Consider the following 19,446-nt stretch of genomic DNA (forward strand, 5'->3'; position numbering starts at 1 on the left):
ATCAGGAAAACACAAAAGCATCTTTGTCTAACCTTGCTTACTTTCCTAGTGCTTTCTATACCAAATAGCTAAACAATAAGCCTGCCCCACAACAATATTATGTAGCCTGTTCATTTCTCAAAAGTTCCTATAAACCAGATATAGTACCTAACACCTGTACCCAGCACTCAGGAGGCTAAGAAGGAACAGTGTCCTGATTTTAAGGCTAATGGGCTACAAAATAAATTCCACTATACAGTAAGTTATAGATTTATAGAGTAAGACCCTGTCTCAAAAGAAAACCTAAAAACAAAACAAAACAGAAGTTCCAAGAAAGTAATGTCATCTCACTACCCTTTCTGAATGCCTTCTTCCTCTCTACCAATACTCACTTCTTAAAATCTTAGTAACTTCAGCTAGACACAAATCAAGACACTTGCTTCACAGTATATGTAACATATCACCCAAGAAAGGTTTTCTCCCTACATTTTCTTAGAATTTTGCTTATATTCTTGTAGTACCACCAGTTTTAGGATTAATTTGTCACTTCCACCCAACTACACTGTTAAATCCTTCAAAAAGTAGGGTTGTATTTTCAAAGGTTCTCAATTACACTTTTATAATGACAGTACTTGAAGGCACAGAGAAAAGCAAGGGAATGACGACAAGACCATTTCAGAAAAGTGTTTACTCAGAGGAAGGAAAGGGCACGGAAGCAAGATTCAGTGTGTATTGTAATTGAGGATGAGGGATATGGAAAAATGAAACTTTTGACAGGGGCTCAATCACAGTTCCAGGAAAACCAGGACTACATATAGAGACACAAACAAACAATAAAAATATGTATATATCCCAAGTCTTTGGAAATTGTTCTAAGGACAAACAGTAACTTTACCAAGAAAACCCATGAAAATGGATGCAAAAGAATGTACATATGGTACATTTTTTTTAGTAATGGTAGGAAGAGAAAAAGATGGAGCAGAAAAAACATATTCAAAGAATACTGAAATTATTCCAAATTTAAAAACTATACCTAGAAGCTCTATGAACTCTAAACTACAGATAACATCACAGTAAAAATGCTGAAATATACAAGAAGAAAAAAATTATATGGTAAAAGGCAGGCTGGAGAATTGGCTCAGTGATTAAGAGTACTCAATGCTCTTGCAAGGGACCCAAGGTTGATTCCCAGCACCCACATGGCACTCACAATCATCTGTAATCCCAGTCCCTGTGAATATGATGCTCTCTTCTAAACTCCAAAAGGCGCCGCACACACGCATGCAGGTAAAACACTCATATAGATAAAATAATAAATCTGGGCAGTGGTGGCACACACCTTTAATACCAGTGGGCAGAGGCAGGCAGATCTCTGTGAGTTCAAGGCCAGCCTGATTTACAAGAGCTAGTTCCAAGACAGGCTCCAAAGCTACAGAGAAACCCTGGGGAGGGGAGAAGATATAAAATAATAAATCTAAAATATTTAAATAAACAAATACATAGTAAATGCTTAGTAACTCTCAAGAGAACCTCAGTAAGAGCAACTTCTTACTTCTCAGGGAGTCAGAAGGATGGCATAAAAATACTAAATGCTAACCAAGGAAAATTCTATCTAGGAACTAGGAAAGTTATCATTAAACAATGAAGATGAAGGCCAGCAAGGTGGCTCAGAGGATAAAGGCCCTTGATGCCAAGCCACACTGCAGAAAGACCTGACCTTCACATGCACACCATGGCATGTACCCATGGCCTCCAAATAAATAAAATAAATATAATTTCAAAGCATTTAGGACAGTGAGATGGCTCATGACCAATCCTGGCCACCTGAATTTGATCCTCAAAAGCCCCAGAAATACGGACAAAGAACCAACTCTGAAAAATTGTCCTCTGACCTCCATAACACCATGGCATACAGTCACCATAATATACTATGCACACATAATAACAAAATTTTAAAGTGAAGGTGAAATAAAGACTTCTCTGTGAAGAGAAACAAAATTTGTAGATAGCAGACTTGACTTCCAAGAAATATGAATCTTCTTCAGACTAAAGTGACTGTAAAATAATTCAAACTCTACAGTGATGACTTCAGAAAAATAATTTTTAAAAAGCAAAGAAGATAATAATCACTCAGTGTAAAAGAAAGTAAAGAACACAGGAAGAAAAACTATATGAAGCATAAGAAATAAAAAGTCAAATAGCAAACACAAATCCAAATATACTGGTAATTACAGCATAGATACAACAGAAAAAGTCAGTGAACCAAAATATATCTTACCTATAAGAAACAGAGTTGAGATTCAAACACGAAGAGTAGAAGTTAAAGAAAAGAAATCAGGCAAACAACCAATGAAAGAAAGCTGCAGTAGCTACACTGTGTATGTATACTGTGTATGTATGTATGTGTGCCTGCTTGTTTACATGCCCACCACATGCATACAGGTATCCTTGGAGGCCAAAAGAAGGCATTGGATCCCATGGAACTGGAGTTGCAGGCACTTGTGAGCTAACAAAGGTAGGTACTGGGATATGAACATAGGTCTTCTTCAAGAGCAGCAAATACTCCTAACTACTGATCACCCTCCCCCAATACTTTTAATTTTTTAGCTACATTTTATTTGCTTTTTGTATGTGGAGGTAAGGAACATGCACATGCCACTAATCCTATGTAGGGATCAGAAAACCTACTAGAATCCTCTCCATCGTGTGAGTTACAGAGCTCAAACTCAGGTTACTGGGCTTGAAAACATATGCCTTTACCTACTGAGTAATTTCACCAGTCCACAAAACAGGATAAAAAAAAAATGTTAATAAAAGAGCATCCTCTAGCAGGGTGGTGGTGGTGTACACCTTTAATCCCAGCATTTGGGAGGCAGGCAGAGACAGGTGGATCTGAGTTTGAGGCCAGCCTGGTCTATAGGATGATTTCCAGGACAGCCAAGGTTACATAGAGAAACTCTCTTGAAAAACCAAAAAGAAGAGGAAAAGGAAGAGAAGGAAGAGGAAGAAAGAGAAAAAGATCTTCTAGCTCCGTGACCTCCAAGCATACACATGGTGCACATACCTAGATGCAGGCAAACATAAACATAAAAGCATACCTTTAAAAAAACATCTCAAATCAAACCAGGCAAGGTGGCAAACATCTGTACTCCAGCACTCAGTCAGCTGAAACAACATGATTCTGAGCTTGAGGTTAGTTTTGCTTGCATAGCTAGACTACACTTTAATCATAATCACAATAAAAAAAAGAAGTATCTCAATAAACTTTCTCCATTTCAAGACCCCATGAAAAGGGATAAATCAAGTCTAACATAAACAAAAAGAATGCAAAACTAGAGTAGAAAATAATCAGAGAACAGGAGAAAAGTCAGTTAAACTAAAAGCTAATCCTTCAAAACGATCAATGAAACTGAGAGTCCTTTATTTAACTTGAGCAAGAAAAAGACTAAAATTACTAGAATGAGACACAAAAACTTACTTTACTGCCAACTTTAGAAACCAAAAATAATTATTAAAATACTACAAATAAACATATCAACAAATAAGCTAGCACAGACAAACATATTACTAGGAACATAAGTACCAAAACCATTCAGGAAGAGATGATCAAAGCAAACCAATAATAAGTGAAGAAACTAATCAGTAATTCAAAACTGACCAGCAAGAAAGCCCCAGGCCAACAGCGGTGAATCCTACCAAGTATGCAAAAAGAATTCACACCACGTATTATTCATCAACCCTTTCCAACATTTCCTACTATGTTGTATAAAGCCAGTATCTTAACACCAAATCCAGACAAATCCTAGCAAGAAAAAAAGTTACAGATGAGTATCTCATGGGACTATTGATGCAAAAATCCTCAACAAAACACTATCACATAATAGTCAGCCCCAACAACATACACACACATACACACACACACACACACACACACACACACAGAGGGGGTGGGGAGAAAGTATATTCACAGCTAGGAGTCCCTGAGCTACCTTCACCGGGTTGATGATCACCTTTCTCCTGTCACACAAAAATTTTGCATTCAAGTGACATTACAGACTAAGTGTATTAAGTGTATGCCCTCTTTTCTTTCTTTCTTTCTTTCCACGAAAGGGTTTCACTGTAGCTTTGGAGCCTGTGCTGGAGCTCTTGTAGACCTGTACACCAGGCAAGCCTTGAACTCACACAGATCCGCCAGCTTCTGCACCTCTCTCTCTCTCTCTCTCTCTCTCTCTCCTTCTTTCTTTCTTTTTTATTTGGTTTTTGTTTGTTTGTTTGTTTTTGTTTTTTTGAGACAGGGTTTCTCTGTGTAGATAGTGCTTGGATTAAAGGCAAGTGCCATCACCACCCCGGCTTTCTTTTCTTTCTTTCCTTTTTTTTTTTCTAAAACAGGGTTTCTTTGTGTATGTAGCCTTGGCTTGTTGCTCTGTAGACCAGGTTTGCTGTCTCTATAGAGCCTCAAGGGGAAATTGAAGTAGTTGCTTTTGGTAAAAGGGTCACTCACACCTGTGAAGGTCACCACCGACCAAGTCAGCTCTTCCCCCTTCCCCGGGTAGGGATCATTCCCTGAGAGTCTTGCCTTCCCAACCCCCCACTTCCTCCACCACCAACCCTCCACCATTCAGGGTGTGGCAGGCAGAGCTGAGTGAAGCCACAAGGGCCAGTCTGTCATGGTGTGGCTTATGACACCAGTCCTGGGAAAATGAAAACAGTCTCTGTAAATGCTCTGGGAATGATGGCAGCTTGACGCTCACCTCCATTCAGAGCCCCTCTGAGTTTCCAAGGAAACACTGACTGCTTATTTATCAAACACCTGATCGGTGCCAGAAAGCCGAACCAAAGTGTGTTTTCCAAGAATTCCCAGTAATGAGAAAGGGAAATGGACTAGGGCTCTGAGACCTAACCAAGAAGCCAACTGCAATTGCTACTCACTTGCAAAGAAAAGCTAGTTTTCTTCAATGGAATCCTACTGGGTACACTAACCACACTTAAGGGCAGGCCCCATGCCCAGCAGCAGATGGCCAACACAGAGCAAACCCCATGGTATTTTTGTAGACTTTTTGTCCCAGTGTGCTTTGGGTACTTTTTTTTTTTTTTTTGGTCTTACTGGTCTGCTTGTATGTCATGGTTTCCAATTTTGTATTTTTATTTTTTTTTGGTGTGTTTCTTTCTTTTTTAAAATTCTTTTTTGTTGTTGTTCTTACCAACTCGTTTGCTTTCTAAAAAGTGAGAAAAAAAGATGTGGGTGGGGAGGTTGGAAGGATCCGGGAGGAGGGGAAACTGTAACCAGAATATATTGTATGAAAAATACTTTTTCAATAAAAAAAGTACGAAAAAAAACTTAACTCAATATATCATACTAATATCACAACATGGGTTACATAGTGAGACCCCCATCTCAAAAAATAAAACACAAATCACTCACTAAAAGACACTGTAAGAATTGTACAAATAATTTTTTTTGCAAATATATAAGCAAAAAAAAACTTTAGTGAACTGAACACAACAATAATAATAATAACCAATATAATATGACCTCTGGGGTCTTTCCAAGGAAGGTACACTAGGTTTAAACATTAAAAAAAAAAGATCAAAATAATGAACAAAGAGACTTAAACTTCTTTAAGAAAATAAGAGAAGAGCTTGAATGATCTTGACATAAACTTGTTTTTAACAATGATGCAGAAATTTAAAAGAGAAAACTTACTAAACTCATCATTATAATCTAAGATTTTAAGGGGCTAGAGAGATGGCTTAGTGGGTAAAACCACAGCTGTTCTTCCAGAGGACCTGGATTCAGTTCCCAACACATACAGGGCTCAAAACTCTGTAACTCCAGTTGCAAGAGTTCTCACTCCCTCTTCTGGTGTCTCAGGTACTGTACATCCATGGTGCACAGACCTTTGTACATCCAAGCAAAACAATCATAAACATTAAGTAAGAGTAATCTGAAGATTAACAGAAAATATATGCAAAATATTTATCAACCTAAAGACCTCTATCTAGAATATCTAAATAAAACCGAACATAATCTTATTTCACATATGGTCAAAAAAATTGGAACAGACCTTCTGCCTAAGAAGATACATAGGGCACTTGATAAAATGCTTTATTATCATTTGTCCCTAGGAAAATGCAAGTTTAAAACCACAATCAGATGACATTATGCTATAATATCTAAACCTAGAAGACAAACCATCAGTAATGAAGCAACTGAGAACTCTCAAATGCTGCTCAAGTCAAAAAGACAGAACTGATTTGCAACAAAAGGCTGGAGGACTGATTTTTCTTGCAAAATCATACACCTACCACAGAATCTCATCATTTCACTCTTAGATTTCCACACATAAAAGGAAGTATATGTGTCCATTTGAAGTGTATGCAGATGCTCATGGGTTTTCTAACAGCCCCAAACTAGAAACAAGGCAAATGTTCCTTACTGAGAAGAATGCAAAAAAAAAAAAAACAAATATAACACAACCACAAGACAATATGTTACCAATCTCGAAAAGATTAGCTAGATTGACTGATCCTGTGCTTACTTCAGCAGTACATACTCAAACTGTAACAAACAGGGAAGATAAGCATGGCCTTAGCATAATACTGACTACTATTCCTTAATCAAATTAGCCACAAGAGAGGATATTCAAATTGATAAAGTTAGAAGTGAAAAGGGGACAACATAATAAATAGTAAAGAAATTCAGAGGCCCATTAGAGAATACTTTGAAAACTCTATTTCAATAAACTGGAAAATCTAGAAGTGGATTAATTCTAACAAATTAAATTTAGAATTTATGCACAGTGAAAGTGAAGCTGTAATAGAATCTCCCAACAAAGAAACCCAGGCTAGGGCAAATTCATCGCTAAATTCTACCAGATCTTTTTTTTTTTTTTTTTTTTTTTTTTTGGTTTTTTGAGACAGGGTTTCTCTGTAGCTTTGGGGCCTGTCCCAGAACTAGCTCTTGTAGACCAGGCTGGCCTCGAACTCCCAGAGATCCGCCTGCCTCTGCCTCCCGAGTGCTGGGATTAAAGGCATGCGCCACCACCGCCCGGCTTTCTACCAGATCTTTAAATAAGAAATGACACCAATGTTCCTCAAACTGTTCCAGAAAATAGAAAGAATTCAGCTAACCTCATTCTTTAAAAAATAGTACGACTCTGACACAAAGAAATATGGACACAACAACAAAACTACAGGTAGATCAGTCTTCCCTGTGAACACAGATACAAGACTCTCATCACAACACTTTCAAACTAAATTTAACAACACATTTAAAAAGATCTTATAACCAAGTTTGTTTCATCCCAGGAACACAGGGATTATTTAACATATACAAATCAGTGTACACAAATCTAATACACTATAAATTAGAGCAAAGGTAGTAAAATCATATGATCTCAGATGCAGAAAAGACCTCCAACAAAGTTCAACACTCCTTTATGATAAAGCCCTCAAGAAATTAGGAATAGAAGAAGCATACTTCAACATAACTAATGTTATATATGAGCAACAGTCAATAGTGAATAAGGGAAAATACAAAACCATTTTCTCTAAAAACAGAAACAAGACAAAGATGTCCGCTCTATCCACTCGTATTTCCAATACAGCACTGGAATTCTTAGCTGGAGAAATAAAGCAAGAAAATGAAACCTGATACAAACAGGAAAGTAAATTATTCCTATTTGCAGATTGAATGTTCTATACTCAAAAGGTGCTAAGGATGGGTTAACCGAGATGGCTCACTAGATAAAAGCTATTATCACTGCATACCTATGCTCACACACAAATACATTTAAGGATACCCTAAAAATTCTACCAGAAAAATCTCAGAGCAGATAAACATCTTCAGTGAAATATCATAATATAAAATCAACATTAAAATAAAACCAGCAAAAGGGCCAGCAAGATAGCTTTGGGATAAAGGTAACTATCAACAAGCCTGATGAACTGAGCTTGAACCCCGGGACCTACATGGTGGAGAGAACCAAATTTGTTCTCTGACCTCCACAGACACACCAAGGCACAGCCATATACAAACATATGCACACACAAAATAAAGTATGGTTGTTCTGTTTTTTTTTTTGTTTTACTCAGTAACAGCTGAGAATAAGTGACTATTAAGTGTTCATCCCTAAATGGACATCAACTTTCATGCCACCAAGGCTAAGGGAACATCATGGAAGAGGAAAAATCTAAGTTCTAGAGGGTGGAAAAGGGTGCTGCAAAATGCTGTCTTATGGACATGACATGGTCATTGCACTCATGAGAAGCTGGAATTACCAGCACAAAACCTATACAAGACCAAGCCAGTCAACATTCTAGCAAGGATGAGGGAAGGACTCATAAAGTGCTGCCCCTAGCTAGAGAAGGGAGTCAATTTTCTTTGGGGGTATAACCTCCAGTACATTGTTGATGCCCCAGTCCAACACCCCCATATACATGTGAACAGTATTATTTGGATTCAATCCAGACGTATCATTTGAAAAGACAAAACAAGACAAATGGCAAACATATCCCAGCACTAGAAAGGCAGATAGATATCTTGTGAGTTAGAGGTCAGCCTGGTCTATAGTACAATAGTCCCTGTCTCAAATAACAGCAGTTTGTCTACATACAATAATGAACATGCTGAGAAACTAGGAAAAAAAATCCAATCACAACAGCTTCAAAAACAAAGTCAACAAACCCCATTCTACAGTAAGTATGATCAAGAAGGTAAAAGAACTCTATAATGAGGTTATGCCTCAATAGGTAAGTGTGCGTGCTCTGTAAGAACTGAGCATCTAATTCTGAATCCCAGGATCTGTGTTGAAAAAGCAGGCTGCGCCTAACTGTAACCTAGAGTTGGGAAGGTCACACAAGGAGATCTTGGAAATTTGCTAGCTAGTTAGCCTCATCTAAAAAGTGAGCTTCAGTTCAGTGAGAAACCCTGTCTTAAATGAATAAAGTAGGAATTAAATAAGAAAGATACCCAATGTCCTTCAGCCTCTTCACATAACAAGTACAGCACAAGCAACCACATACCCATGTGCATGCACCACACACATATCTCCAAAATAAAACACTAAAGAAAGCAGACACTAGGAGACGAAAACCTCCCATACCTTGGATTGACCCAAGAGCAATCCAGACTCAATATAATCTATATAAAAGTTCCAATGACATTCTCTACAGAGAGAAATAAAATTCATAAGGCAGCACCAAAAGTCAAAGCAATCCTGAGCAGAAAGAACACTAGAGGTGTCACTCAATCTCAAATTATACAACAGAGCTGTGGTAACAAAAACAGCATTGTTACCAATCACAAGACATGTAAAAAAGAAATAAAATAGAGGACCCAGAAATAAAACAGCAATAGCCTTCATGCATTTGACACAAGGGCCAAAAAAAAAAAAAAAAGCCAGAGAAAAACAGTTTCTTCAACAAACATTTCTACAGAACTGAGTATTACATGCAAAAGAACAAACCAGACCGTATCTCTTTAGTACAAAATTTCAAAATTAGATCAAAACCTTAAATGCTAGACCTGAAACTCTACAACTACCAAAAGAAAATTATTATGCTAAACAAGCAGGCTAAGACAAATAATGCATTCATGCTCTCATGAGGATTCCAGACTTGTGCTCAAAGAAGGTAATGGGAGGGAGTAAATAAGCACATGAGAATGTGACAATGAAATTCGTTAACAAATATATATTTTTTAAAACTGTAGAAAGGATCCTGAGTTCCTGGAAAGTTTGAGCTATTGTTTCAAATATGAAAGCGATGCAACAATATCAATCTCAAAGTCTAACTATGTAACATCAAAGTCAATGAGCCATGAAGACTATTAGTAGGGGTCAACCACAAGTTCAACTGGGTTAAGGTGCTTGCTTAGAAGAAAAGAACCAAGTTCACAAAGTTGTCTTCTGACTTCCATACACATGCCAAGGCACACATGTTATTGTCCCTCACTTCTGTTCAGGGTGCACGCGTGTCTGCACACTCACACATACATACATACACACCCAAAAACTTTCACTAGGCACTGGTGGCACACACCTTTAACCCCAGCACCTGGGAGGCAGAGGCAGGTACATCTCTGAGTTCCAGGTCAGCTTGGTCTACATAATGAGTTTCAGGACAGCCAGAGCTACACAGAGAAACACTGTCTTGAAAAACAAAAACTAAGAAGAAAAAAAATCCTCTCACCCGCATTCTTCTATAAACAACACTAATAAAACTGAGCAATTCCCACAAAGTCAATGTAGGAGGTAACTAGTTGGGAATAAAGATGAGCAAGAAGGAGCAAGACACTGTACGGGAAGGACAACTGGTACCTAGAGCTGTCGATATGTGCAAAAGGCACAATGAAAAGTAAGAAACTGATCAATTCCAAAGAATAAAATGGAGGGTCATACATTTAGAAGCATGGCTTTTTTCACACTGGTACTGACAGTTATCAGCTGTTTGTTATAAGCACCTATCAACCTATTATCAATAAAGTGGTCAAACAGTGTCTGATACATTGTAAATGCTACCAAAATCTTGGTTAAATAAACAAAATATCACATAAACAGTCAGGCCTACTGGCCATCACCTTCAATCCTGGCACTTGGGAGGCAGAGACAGGCAGATCTAAGAGTTCCAGGCCAACCAGAGTTACATAGTGAGACAGTGTCTTAAAAAATGAAAATTTAAACTGAACTTTTCATCAACAATAATAGCTGAAAAGAATGGTTCCAACATCTTCATGGGAATTGGGTTTCCAACTTGGACTCAATCATGGGGAGAATAAAGGTATTTTAGAACCTAAAATGAAAACTCAGAACAGAAAACAGAAAATTCAGGTAACACACAGTGGCATTTCCTAAGAATTCAATTCAAAAACAAAAATGAAGGGCCACTTTAAGCCAAGAAAGATAAAATTCAGGAAACAGTAATTCCCAGGAATCACCTCCAGGAAGCATACTGAAAAAAATTGTTGTGAAGAAAACGGACATAAAGACGAAATGGGAGTGACAGTGTACGTGGTAATCCCTAATCCCAGCACGCTGGAGGCTGAGTGGGAGAGCCTGGAGTTTGTGGCTAAGCATTGAGATTCTTCATCCAAGGAAAAATTAAAGAGGCTTAATGAACAAAAGGACTTGACAGAATGCATGATAAAATAATTTGCATGGGGAAAGGTAAGAGGGGTGAAAGATGAGGAAATTGGAGGGGCCAGTTTAAATAAAAGATAAGCAACCTAAATTAATCACATATATAACAGTCAGCAAGACCACTTCTCTCGCAGTTCATATGGTCAAAGCTTTGACAATCTTGAATGAGAACTAAAGTACAGCTGACTGGACTTAAGACAGTTTGAGGGGGAAAAGCTAACATCACCCTTAAAAACTAGAAAAGGATTACTTTGTATAGACTACAGAAACTAGTAAAATGATACTTTATAAAGGCGACAGAATTTCTGTTTGTTTTGAGAGAGGGTCTCACATGTAAGCCTTGGTTTGCTTTGAACTCCTATGTAGAGTAGGCTGACCTGGAACTCATAGATGAGCCTGTCTCTGCCTCCTGAGTGCTAGGGTAAAGGCATGAGCGTGATAAAAATTTAAAGGCATTCTCGGTTAAATTACAAAATTTATCATTGTCAGATATGTGTATTAGCATTAGGAAGGCAGAGTGGCGGTAAATAAATGTCTAGTTCCTCTTCCACCTAGAATTAGATAGACCTGAGACCCATAAACCAAATATAAACACAGTGAGAAATAGAACCACAACAGTTCAAAGTGACTTTGAAGAGAAGACCAGACCGAAAAGGACGGATAAAGGAACTGTTGCTTTCCTTTTGGCCGAGGGAAACATAAAGTTTTACAAAGGAAACAATGATTCAGCTTAGCAATTTGTCTTTTGAGAACACAAGAAATGCTAGGACTGTCACCAAAACAACGCGTGTGGTTTCTTCTAAGAAAGGAGGTTTAAAAAAAAAAAGCAAATAACCTAAAGCAGGAGAAATAGGTTCTTGAAGACAGGAGAGTACTAGGTTCTAAAGCCAAAAGTGGGAGGGGACACATGTGTACGGAACTTTTCCAATCCAGAAATTCTAACTGAGAGTACAAAGTCGAACTCAGACAGAATCACGGGAAACGATGAAAGTAAAACCCACGAATCGGAACGGCTAAAAGCCTACCCACAAACTCGTAAACTAACACCACTTGAGAATCCGGAAAGTGAAACAGCAATCTGCTCTGCAGCCCTACAGCGGAGCCCGATCTGGCAACCGACGGCTCCCCCGTCCCAGTCCTTCGGAACTAGCCGCTCTGCGCGTACGGTTAACAGCAACAGATGGCCAGGCTCGGGTGAAAAACACGCGATCCGGCCACCGGAAACAATACGCGTGTGGACCAGCAAGCGGTCCCCATCCTGCCATCCCTGCAGCCCGCGTAGGGGGTCTACCCAGCCAGGGCGCCCTTCCGAGCCCTGAGCTGCACTGGCTGGCAGGCAAGGAAACAAAGCCGTGGACAGAGACCGGGGTGTCCGGCTTGGCAGGCGGAAGAGGAGCCGCCCAAGCCCCCACGGACGGCCCCACTCTCCCTCGCTCTGCCCTGACCGTCTCCGGAACCGCGAACCCGCGGGGCAGCCCGCGAGGCTGCTTGGGCAGGCGCCCGGCTCCTAGGGCCGCGGCCTAGACGTGCCGCGCCGGGTCCCCACCACGGCGTAATGACCGCCTCTCACCTTCTCCTCCACGCAGTTGACAATGATGGACGGATACTTGCGGCTGAGCCAGCGGAAGAACGCCGGGACTCCCATGACCAGCGGGCGGCACGGAGCAGCGGCCGGGCCAGCGGGCTAGTGTAACCAACGGGACTGGCAGGAGCAGCGGGCGCGGGCAGCGACACTTCCTCTCACGTGCGGTCAGGGACCGGAAGTGGCGTCACGCCCCGCCGCGGGGGAAGCCGGGAAAGGAGCTCGGCTAAGCTCCTAGACTGCACAAGTTGTGGCTGGCTTGGGCAGGCTATGTGGCGAAATGGTAAGGCCTGGCTCGCAGCGTTCTAGGATCGAGCCTTCCAGAGCCAGGCTCCGGGCCTCCATCTTCGCCCACAGTAGTCCCCAGGACGCGTGGCACAGCAGGCCTGCGGTAGCAGGGTCTTGCCGGTGTGGTTACTACTTTCGAAAGGCGTGGCCTATCTCGCTTCCTTTCGCACTGATCAGTCTTGGGCTGCGCTCTAGTTTCCATTTCCTTGTTTCTCTCATTTTGATGCTACTGTACCAGGCAGAACTATGAAAAAGCATCATAGGATATTTTACAATTTAAAAAAAAACTGCTTTGCATAAGCAATTTTAAAAATGTTCAAGAATTATTTTTGATTATTCGTATGTGTGTATATGTCTGTGTGTGGGTTTGTGCATGAGGGCTAGAACCTGTGGAGGCCAGAGGCGTCAGATTCTCTGGAACTGGAGTTACAAACCTCCATAATTTGTTTGATGTGGGTGTCGGGAGTCGAACTCTGCTCTTTTGGAAGAGCAGTATGGATTCTTTGCTGCTGAGCCATTTCTCAGGCCGACAAGTCACTTTAAATAGTTGCAGAGGCTAGCAAGAATTTGCTGAACCTTGCCTCTACTCACTCAGTGTATCAACACTTACTAGTGTCGTGTTCTAGCATTTTTTGCGCACTTACAATGTGCTAAGGCAAGGAACTAAAGAATTGTCTTATTTAACAACCATTTGAGCCTTCTGTGCTGGCTGGCTGTGTCAGGCTGGTGACTCCAGTGGGGAAAGGATTCTCCAAACAAAAAAAAAAAAAACAGATTCAGGTCAGGCAGCAGACAAGAAAGGAAAAGCTGAAAGGGGCTGCTTTTGTGAGAGTGTATTTGTGTTTGCGTTTGCGTGAGGACGGTTACAGCCTGACCTTGAAACAAGGCTTGTTTGCGTGTTGCGGGAAGTGTAACAGCTCCACCCATCCTGTGGTCCTACTGTACCATTTTTGTAACACTTAACAGATAAAGTCAGGTTGCCAAAGGGTTAAATTGCTTGCTTGTTCGTACATTTCACTTCAAGTAAGGATCGTTTAATCCTCTGTTCTCAAACCAACATGATATTTTTATCCCTTGTTTTCTGGTGGCTTCAAATATTTTCTCTCAGCATATGAAAGAAGAAGTATGAAAGAGGAGGTATTTGTGTCCATTTGTTCAAGCTTGGAAGTCTCTCTTCCCCGAATCCCCTCTTGGCCTGACAAATCACACTCAATCCCAAAAGCTCACCTCAAGAGGCCTCTGTGTTTCTCTGCTACCTGTCAGGCAGTAAATCTTGCCCCTTCCTCAGTGATTCAATGACTTGATTTAAATGCTAGCGTGGAACTTAGGTAGTTAACCCATGTTTAATTTAAGGGTAGTAAAAAAATAAAAATCCTAGAATATTATATCTATGAAGAAATTTCTCATTTTAATTGGAAATAGCCCTGCTAGATAGTTTGGTTCCCCTGGGATGCGCTATGCTTTTGTAAGAACACAAATTTGCAGGCAAGCTGCTTGCTATATTGAACCCAGGAGAGGCCATCACAGACAGTTTTGTGTTTTGAAATGTAAAGAAAATTAAGGCTGTATAAAATGATAAGCATTGAAATTTCTTGGTCTGGCAATGAGGCTGGGACCTGTAATCATATCACTGAAGAGGTTGAAGAGGCAGGAGGCCAGCCTGAGTCAGACCCTATTGCAAAAAACCAAGGAAAGATAGGGAAACTTCTGCTAGTCTACAATAGGAGGAACAGGTGTAAGACCAGTTCCAGGGGTTTTTGAGACCCAGCTAAAATCCTTCCCTTCTTGTAATTTGGTTGATAAATGTAGTTTGTATGAGATTTCCCCCATAGTCTCAGGTATTTGAATGCTTGGTCTCCGGTTGGTGACAACTTTTGGAGAGGCTTTCGAGGTATGTGTTTGGAATCTCTGCTCAGGTCTCACTGTTCCCATTCCAGATCCTGCACCTCAGAAAGCCCGCCAAGGGTCAGCTCCTCCCCAGGAACTGCTCAAGACCACGCCTATAAGGTAGTTAAGACCTGTTGTGGGCCCTACCCTGTGATTCCTCTCTTGCCTTTCTGGGAGTCACCCATTAGTGCTCTGCTTTGCTTGGCTCTATTTATTAGATCTGGTCTTATTAATTCGGTCTAATGTGTCTTATTGCATAGACAGAAACCAAATAAACAGAAATTCAATACTTATCAGTATGACCTTTTTGACATAAGTGTGTTACTGGAAATGGACTTTGAGAGTTTCAAAAGTTAGGCACCATTCCCAGTTTTCTCTCTCTTCTTCGTACTTGCAACTGAAGGTGGGAGCTCTCTGCTTTTTGTGGCAGCTGCAACCATGCCTGCTGGCTGCCATGCTTCCCAACCTTGAAGGTGATGGACTCTTCTCCCTCTGGAACTGTAAGCACAAATAAACCCTTCTATTAAGCTGCCTCGGTCACAGTGTTTTATCACAGCAATAGAAAAGTAATTAATACAATATGTTTGTCTGTTGATTATATACATGAGCCTCCACTTCCAAAAAGCGCTTTTACATTAAGCTACTTTGTGCTAAGCCCCTGTCTATTGTAAAGCCGTGTCCTAACAAACCAGTTGCCAATTTAGGGAACTAAAAAACCCATTCTCTTACGTAGTGAAATAATCATTTTATTTACATAGAAGAGGTAGAAGAACTGAACATTTGGGGGCTGGAGCAATGCCCTCTAATTCAAGATAAACTTTATTGGCACAGCAGAGTGGCCATGTGAACAGTTCTCCCACAACACTGTATAGCCCAGGCAGACCTCAGACTTGAAATCCTCTTGTATTAGCCTCCAATTGCTAGGATTACATGCATGTTCTACTTCAACTGGCATCAAACTCCTGCTTTTATTAAGGAGGTCAAGCATAATGGCTTAAGACCTAATAGCCTCATTTAATTAGCTCATTAAAGGACCTGTCTTCAAATACATTCACATTTCGAGGTGCTAGAGGTTCTGACATTGGTAAATGTATTTTCTCCTCCTCCTCCTCTTCCTCCTTCTCCTCTTCCTCCTTTTTTATTTGTTGAGATAGAACTTATTTATAAAGCTCAGATTGTATTTGAACTTGAAATCCTGGGTGTTGGGATTGAAGGCCTCACCATGCAAGTCTTCATTTTCAATTTTTATTTTCTTTTACGGTTGATATTTCATTCTTCTTTTTCTTTTGTTCTTCCTTCCTTTCTTTCTATTTATTTATTTATTTATTTTTACTCTTGGAGACAGGATTTCTCTTTGTAGCCCTGGCTATCCTGGAACTCACTCTGTAGACCAGGCTGGCCTTGAACTCAAAGAGATACACCTGGCTCTGCCTCCTGAGGCTTTGGATTAAAGGTATGCATCATCGCACGCCTTTAATCCCAGCACTCGGGAGGCAGAGGCAGGCGGATCTCTGTGAGTTCGAGGCCAGCCTGGTCTACAAGAGCTAGTGCCAGGACAGGCTCCAAAGCTACAGAGAAACCCTGTCTCGAAAAACTAAAAAAAAAAAAAAAAAAAAAAAAAAAAAAAAAAAAAAAAGGTATGCATCATCATACCTGGCTCATATTTCATCTTTATGAACTATATATTTCAGGGAAAAAAATCTTTGTCTCCTTGGTCTTCTAGTAGGAAACAGTTCCAAATGCCACTGCCTTCTTTCTGGTAGCATTGGGAACTTATGAACAGTGACTCAGTTCACGTGCAAAATGAGATTTGTTAGGAAGCGTCATAACTTTGGGGTCAGAGACACTCAGGTTCTAGCCTTGGCATCTCATTTGTTTAGCCACGATAGGTGGCTGGAAACTTTCCACTGTAGCATCTGTCTTCCTTCCCCCCAACTTGCATCTCTTCCTCACTCCCACCTTGTTGGGTATAAAGTGCTAGTGCCCCCACCACTTTTTGCCAATTCAAATATTGCTCGTTCTTCCCTTTCTCCCAGCAAAGAAGCCCAGCCTGACTTCTGCACACCTCATCTTCCACATGAATTCAGCTCATCAGGATGTGGCACCCTGTTTTAAATTGTTTCCAATTTCATTCTTTTCATCACTCTCTTTCTCCTGCTGCCCCCAATCCCAGAGGCTTCTCTCTCTGTCTCCCTTCCCCTCACCTCCCCAATAAACATCCCATGTGAGTTCTGTTTAAGAAACTTTTCCTCTAATGTATGAGAATAAAGGTATGATTCGTTGCAAGGACAGATGATTCTGAAGTTTGCATTTGCCACCTGTGAGGCCAGGCTCCAGGGTGGGTCTTCTTATGGTGAAGTAAATCCCAACCAGACAAGAACAAGACCACTACTACAATTTTTGAGCCAAATTTAAAGCAAGCTTTATTAAATACTGGCCAGAATGATGGGCACTGACCAGATCCATACCCAGGATCCCCATAGTATGGCACCAAATTATATAAGTTAGAGATTTATAAAGGCAAAACCTACACGGCTATGTACATACAATAAACACTGGGGGAAAAACGAGTACAAAGAGGCCTAAAGGTTAAAGACATTGAAAAGTTGTATTTTAGAACATAAAGCTAGAAAAGGGAGCTACTAGCTTCTGTTTCTGGAACCCATCTAAAGCTTGTCTTTCAGATTTCTAGGGTTTTGACATATTCAGGCTCCATTTTAAATGTTCCTCACCACCTAAAATAATATGTAGTCATTATTGTTGGGTGAGTTACTTTGCCCATGGCTCACATTTCTCCTTAATTGTGCTAAGTACTTTAGGAATTACAGAGCTTTGCACCCCTCCCTGTCTGTTTCTTTAATTGTGTTTGCTCTCCTTTACTTACCAAACTGCACATTGTTTTCCTATCTTTCTACTCTCTCAGTATAAGCATAGATAGCAAAGTAAGTGGTAACTGAGTCACAGCCTGAATGCTTTGCTGACTTGGAATTTCCTCCACCCGATAACTTAATCCGTCACTTTTTGATTCAGGTTTGCTCAAGTTTTTAGGACACGGACAAAATGAAGTCAAGTTCTATAGTGGTATATTATTTGTGTTTTAATAAATAAAGCGTTCCTGAAGATCGGAGAGCAAAACAGCCATACTAGTCAGTCATACAGGCCAGGGAGTGGTACACACCTTTAATCCCAAGACTAGGGAGACAGAGATCTCTGTGAGTTCAAGGCCACCCTGGACTACACACAAGATTGGATCTGTCTGAAAGAGAAATAGAGCTCACACAAAGCACTAGGGAAGTGGAGACAGGAGTAATATGGCTGAGTGGAGAGAGGGATATAAAGGGGAAGAGACAGAAATTCAGTGGAGTGTGGAGTTTGTTCGTGAAGACAGGCTCTCGCCCTTTTGGTCTGAAGATTTGGTAGAGGTAAAAGGTCTCTCTAATGGTTGGTTGTTTTGCTTTTCTGATCTTCAGATTGAACCCTAATATCTGTCTCTGGGTTTTTATTATTCATGCTGCCATATTCCCACAAACTGGTTCCACAGGTCAAGTTTATCACTCAGGGCTCTACTTCTCAGTACAGTGCGCTGTATGCAGCCTCTTCCTCATTGCTGTGACAAAATCCTAATAACAACTTACAAGAGAAAGGATTTATTTTATTTATAGTTAGAGGCATCATAGTCCATCACAGTAGAGAAGGCGTTCTGTTGGGGTATCACTGCCATCTGGGCAGGGCAGGAAGTAGAGAGAGATGAATGCCCTCGCCCAATGGGCTTTCACCTCCCCTCCTCTTTATTCCAGCTGGGCCCTCAGCTTTTTGGCATGGTGCTGTCCACATGTAAGAGGAGTCTTCTCTCCTTAGCTAAACCACTCAGGAATCAGCCTCACAGGCCATCCAGGAGGTAAATCTTCTAGTCGATTTTAAACCTAGTCAGCGTGAGAGTGAAGATTAACCACTATAATCTCCAAGTGTACTTCGAAGACAAAAGTAAAAAGGATGTTGGTGAGCAAGCATTCAGAACATGTTTGTTTATGTACAATTCTAGCCTCATTGACCTTTACAATGCAGCTCAGAAACACAAGAACAGAAGTGTAATATAGAAATGTAGATAATTAAAAGACGCATTTTAAAGCTCCAGTAAGGATACGCTGATAGTATAATCAGAAATATTATTCAGTTCTAAGGCTCCACCGTTAAAGCTCACATTTTTTGGTTTTTCAAGACAGGATTTCTTTGTGTAGACATGGCTATCCTGGAACTGGATTTGTAGATCAGGTTGGCCTTGAACTCACAGAGATCTGCCTGCCTCTGGTTCCTGAGTGCTGGGATCAAAGGAGTATGCCACCATCATCCAGCTTCTGCTCACATCTTAAGTCAACTAAAACCATATCACATCCCCAGCCACAAAAAAACATAACAATGAGAAGTGTAGTCTAAAGTTTGTGAGAAAGATTCTTTTGTGGAATAACCAGGCATTTGTAACCAAGCAGACTGCATTTTTGTGGTCACCTTAAAGCGTTTTTGCCAGCCAATCTCTAAATGTTTCTGACAGTGAGATTACTGTTTGCAAAACAC

At 40.5% G+C, this 19,446-nt stretch overlaps 1 protein-coding gene across 1 annotated transcript in view; it reads right to left on the bottom strand.

Moving 5' to 3' along the window:
- Xrn2 (5'-3' exoribonuclease 2) overlaps positions 1-12,859 on the bottom strand; it is a 77,287-nt gene extending 64,428 nt beyond the window's left edge. Inside the window, exon 1 of the mRNA XM_041670644.1 lies at positions 12,688-12,859. Coding sequence (XP_041526578.1) covers positions 12,688-12,762 — 75 coding nt within the window. The 5' untranslated portion in view covers positions 12,763-12,859. The remainder of the gene's footprint in view (positions 1-12,687) is intronic.
- Between the last annotated feature and the right edge of the window lie 6,587 nt (positions 12,860-19,446).

Source organism: Microtus oregoni, unplaced genomic scaffold (genome assembly GCF_018167655.1).
Source record: "Microtus oregoni isolate MIOR12 unplaced genomic scaffold, Mior012 000020F_ref0000438, whole genome shotgun sequence".
NCBI lineage: Eukaryota > Metazoa > Chordata > Mammalia > Rodentia > Cricetidae > Microtus > Microtus oregoni.